The sequence below is a fragment of the Alligator sinensis genome, unplaced genomic scaffold, assembly GCF_000455745.1.
Source record: "Alligator sinensis unplaced genomic scaffold, ASM45574v1 scaffold996_1, whole genome shotgun sequence".
Taxonomy (NCBI): Eukaryota; Metazoa; Chordata; order Crocodylia; family Alligatoridae; genus Alligator; species Alligator sinensis.
This window is the reverse complement of record NW_005842581.1, coordinates 950,617-955,715: the sequence shown is the minus strand read 5'-3', so window position 1 is coordinate 955,715 and position 5,099 is coordinate 950,617. Positions and strand designations below refer to the sequence as shown.

At 41.0% G+C, this 5,099-nt stretch overlaps 1 protein-coding gene across 1 annotated transcript in view; it reads right to left on the bottom strand.

Annotated features, from left to right (window-relative positions):
* SYNJ1 (synaptojanin 1) overlaps window positions 1-5,099 on the bottom strand; it is a 105,321-nt gene that overhangs the window by 24,411 nt on the left and 75,811 nt on the right. The window contains exons 23-24 of the mRNA XM_025214404.1: window positions 4,346-4,558; window positions 3,589-3,726 (exon numbers count right to left, since the gene is read on the bottom strand). Of these exons, the coding sequence (XP_025070189.1) occupies window positions 3,589-3,726; window positions 4,346-4,558 (351 nt within the window). The remainder of the gene's footprint in view (window positions 1-3,588; window positions 3,727-4,345; window positions 4,559-5,099) is intronic.

Genomic DNA, 5,099 nt, shown 5'->3' with positions numbered 1-5,099 from the left:
CACAGGCTGCTTTGCCCCGGGCCGTGGTCCACAAGGAAAAAGTAGGACTTGGCTCACAGAGGTGAAACTGAAAGTGGGATTTCTGGTTTCACTTTTGCCGCATCCCTCAGAAGGAAGATTTGTATTGACAGATGCCAGTTAGTGGAGCATTCTGGATGGTAAACTGCCGGATAACACAGCTTTGGCTGTACTTTACACTTGCATTTACTAAACTACATAAAAATAAATTCAGATCCCTCTTCTTTACACTACTCATTTTTTGAGGAGCCCTAGCCTCTGAATAATTTATGCGGAAAAATATGATAATGAATCTATCAATGAGTTGTGCTGGGTAAATATGATTAATAGTTAAAATAATTATGTGTTAGAAAACAGCTAACACCAAAATACTTCAACCTAAACTATAAACGATCATATCTGCAATATTCTACCTTAAAAAGATACATCTGCACATAAGCAGGGGAAATGCATGCAATACCAAAAGCACTTTCACCTGCCCAAAAGTCTGTCCTCCTAGAACTTTATTGTAATACTCCAAATCCCTGAACACTTTCAGACTACCATTGAAAAAAACAAAACAAAAAACAAAACTGCAACATAATTTTTTCTTCTCCATTCGAATGCATTTAACTTTTACAACTAGCTATGTCTAAGACCCCAGAATAAATTAGAGAGGCAGAAGGGAAAAGGGGAGGGGGAAGGGGAGGGGGAAAATGCATATAATTTTATACCATTTTGTAAATTTTTGGAAGGTCTCAAACATAAGAAGGATCACACTGGATCAGACCAATGATTCATCTAGTCCAGTATCCTCTCTCTGGCAGTGGCATAAGTAGATACTACACACAAAGAGCATCGAACTGAATATTTCTAGAGCGATCCCACCGTGTCAAAAATCATGAGACAAACTCTTAAAAATCAATCAATCAATCAAGAGATTGGCATGTAAATCATGAGATGCTATTTTTGAAGTGTATTGGGGGGGTGCTGTAAGTGAGTGTGGGGTTTGGAGCCAGTGGAGGGAGGGTCCCTGCACACCCTAGCGTGGGGTACTGTGGGTCAGGATTCAGGGGCATAAGCAGTTCTGGGGGCTGGGGCTTGGAAGAAAGGAGTAGATACAGGCAGCACCCACCTATAAGTGGCAGGGAAGGGGCAGAGGGAGAGAAGGGGTGGGGGGAGATGGAGACCCCCCTGGTGAGTGGGGAAGGAGTAGGACAGGAACAGGGGCTGGAGTGACTGGGGCCCTGGGGCCAGGGTGGGTTGTCCAGAGGCACTGGTGGGGGCGGGTGGAGGGGGGGGGTGCCATGCAGCTCCCTGCAGCAGTGTGCACCCCTGAGGGAGGTATGGGTTGGATTGCCTGCTGCAGGCTGGGGCTCTGCGCCCTGCTGCCTTTGCCTGGGAGCTCAGCTGCATGAGACCATTGCTGCCTGCTGGGCAGGCAGGAGACGGTGTGCTGGCCACACAGCATGTTCCTTGCCCACCCAGGAGCAGGAAGCACACTGGCGTTGCACAGCTGAACTCCTGGGGTAAAGGCAGCAGGGCGAGAGCCCTGAGCCCGCAGCAGACAGCCTGCCTCTGCTCCATGGGGGGGCACATGCCTTCCATGCCCCCCCATGGGGTTACGTGCTGCTGTGGGGAGGCACTGATTGGTCTCAACCACCAAGTCTATCTCCTGGGACCAAAGTATTAACTTTCTGTACAGGAACCCAGATGGAACCTGGGACACATGGAGAAAGAGAGAAAAAGAGCAAGCCAGAGAGAGTAAAGGAGATTTTTTGCTTTCCCTCTAAAAAGACCAGCCCAGAGAAAGATAAAGCAGAAGGGACCCTTGTCTAGCCCAGAGTGTTAGCAAATCCTTAGAACTACCAGTTTGCAAGACTTGAATTATTTTGCTAAAATCTGTAAGTTTATGGTATCTTTGAAGACGCACATGACTATTGTTAATGAATCCCATTACTAAAAGCAACTTCTTTTCTTTCATGTTGTCCTCAAAGTCATTAAGCAGAAAGCTAGAATGCTATAGCCAGGGTAGGAAGACCTGATTAAGAATCTCTTGCATTCAAAAGCTTGTTTAACTCTGTTCCAATTATTTAGTTAGTTCAATAAGAGATATCCCCATAAGAAATCCTTGCTTCTCACAATTTCTGGACCATCACAACTACAGCAAAACTCTTACACTACCATAAGCAGGATATTCTCTAATGCTCTGAGAAAGAGTACAAGCAGTCCAGGACTCAGAGCTCCTAGTTGCAAGAACTAAGGAAGATATAATGAAAGTCTTATATGCTAAGTAAGGGCTCAGGCAAGAGGTGTATACCTGGAAGCATGCCCTGGAGACCCAGAGATAAAAATCCTGGTTATACACTACCCAGACCAGGGGGAGATCAGATGAACCATAGTGGAGGACACTTGAAAGCACTTGTGGCCCAGAGATTTGGTGATCATCCTGAGGACGCGTGTCAACTGTGACACTAGTTAAGCGTGTGAAATTATACTAACTACTTGCATAATTATATATTAATCAGCCTTTTTTAAATAATATTTCTTTTGAAGGAAACAGCAAGTCTTTTCACAGTGAACAATTAAAAAGCTTTTATTTTAAAAATAAAAGGATGTCTGTTCATATTCTCCAAGAATATAATGAAGATCTGGGTCAATGTTGATTTCCATGACTATAACTTTTCAATAACTTCTGGAGAGAGATTTTCATGTTCATTTACTTAATCAGAAAATAGCATCTGGTGTCAACAACTTGGAGATCACAAAGTCTACTGTAATTCAAGAAAAGGAGAGAGTTTAAGACGCTTGGAATGAAATCTATATATGAAGAATGGAGAGGAGGTTGTTCTTTGCTTATTTTTTAAACAAATGAATGTACATCACAATGTAGCTAGGAAAATCGATCTTCAGGCAGCACCAGATTAAACAGTCTCAAGAGAGAGGACACAGAAGTTTTGCTTTTAGTCAGATTTGAAAATTAAATGATTACCTCCAAATTCTTTTCTAGTAGGCGCAGGGCTCCTACCCCCTTACAGTATATATCAAATGAATGCAGCATGAATAAAAAAGGTCAATAAAAGGAAGAATGAGAACATTAAAAAAAAAAAATCAAGTTGCTTATTTAAATTGTCCATATGGTTTCTAAATATCCAGTCTCTCCCTGCTACTTGCATATGCAATCTGTATTTACTCTGAAGTAAAGACATTTAATTAAGAGTTTAATTAAATGAGTATGCCTCAAAGGATTAAACACTAAACTTTTGGAAACAATTGCAATGATGTAATTAATGAAAACTTTAATTATAAACACCAGTAAAATTCTTTAACTCATTAAAGTCACCCAAACTGATAAAAAGCAATCATAAAAAGTAGTCATAATACAAAGTTAAAAAAATCTAGGCAAAAAAGTCAATGAATTCATGTTATTTTTAATTAGTTACATCGACCTAATGGAACTTCTGGTTTATTTCGTTTGAGCCAAAAACACCATAACTATTTATGCAAGATATGGCATTTCAGTTTTTAATCACACAGTAAATTAGGCTGTGCAATATTCCACATGGTACAGAATACACTTCACTGCATTACCTGATGGCGGGGGTGGTCTCTGTGGTGGGGCAGGCCGTGCTGGTGGAGCAACTGGCCGAGGAGGAGGAGGGCGTTTAGGTTCCAAGCTCTGAGTAGGTTCTTTCTGCTGTATACTTGCTTGAAAATCAACTGGTGAACCTGAGAGAGAGAGAATCAGCCTATTTAATGACACTATAAAAATCAAAAGATTTTCCTATTAAAAAGCTTTTGGTATCGCAGTGGAGGATATGCACACACTTGCTCACATACCAGCAGCACCCAGTTGTGTGTGTGTGTGGGGGGGGGGGAAGAAAAAAAAAAAAAAAGAGATGAACATGAAGTGGTAAAACAAAGCAAATTCATACTCGAGTAAAAATTACGTTTACCAAAAGATCTGACCATTCAGCATTCCTCTAGGTTTCTTGAATAGGTTCATAAACCATACTGAAAATAATTTCCTTTTCAACCCAGGCCTCATTCTGGGAGAAAGGAATATTAAGGAAAATTCATAATGCAGGCTGATAAAAAACATACAGAGATCATGTTCCCAACAGCAGGGCAACTGAAAAAAAAAGTGACAGTGATTTTTATATATCACTACAGTTTCCTATACTCATTCTCATCACTATTTAGACCAACTGTCATATTTGGGCTTCAGTTTTCCTTCATGTAAAGTAAAGTAAGGACAATACTGAAATCCTTTTTAAAGTGGTTCTTGATTTAAAATGAAAAGGTCTATGAGAGCTTGGTACTATTACCATCTTCTACAGATACCTACTTTGTGAGGATATAGGTGGTCCAGGAGTTCTTGTTGGTGCTCGGCTTGGTCTTATGGGAAGGGTGGGTGGTGGTCCATCAGCAAATGTAGGTGATTGGCAAGGACTGGAACGCGGTGAAGAGCTCGGTGAAGTTCCAAGACTAGAACTTGCTACTGGCTGTAGATGCTGAGGAAGAATTTCTTCCACTTCAGCACTATAGTCATCGACATCTCCTAAAACAAAGGAAAAAAATGATCATACAATAAAAATTTCTACAAATGCCTGTCCAGTCATGGATAGAGCAGCTATTTAATTGAGATATTCACTTCTCACACTAGAAATATCCAAATCCTAAGTTTAAAAATACCTACTGAAAAAAACCTTTCTACGTTACCCTTACACCATAAAACTGTTAATATAAAGAATGTGGGCATATAAGAGGCAGCTGGTAATGGTAAAATTTGTGCATAATGAAAACTCCTAGTACAACAGGAAGTCCTGCAAGGTAAATACTTACTTCAAAGGGATAAGGCTACAATACATTTAAAGATGTCCAAGCCAGCAGTGTAGAAAGCAGCAAAAGCTTCAGCATTCACTGTATAAACTGGCCTGGACCCATTGCCATACACTTGGACTTCAGTACGGGCTTATCTATATCTCTCTGCAGTGTCACTGTTATTGTGCCCAACCTAACGTGGGTACATCTACTTGTGCTGTAGTCATATCTTTAGCTCTGGTGTAGAAATACCTTTCTAACCCCAACCCCCCTCCACC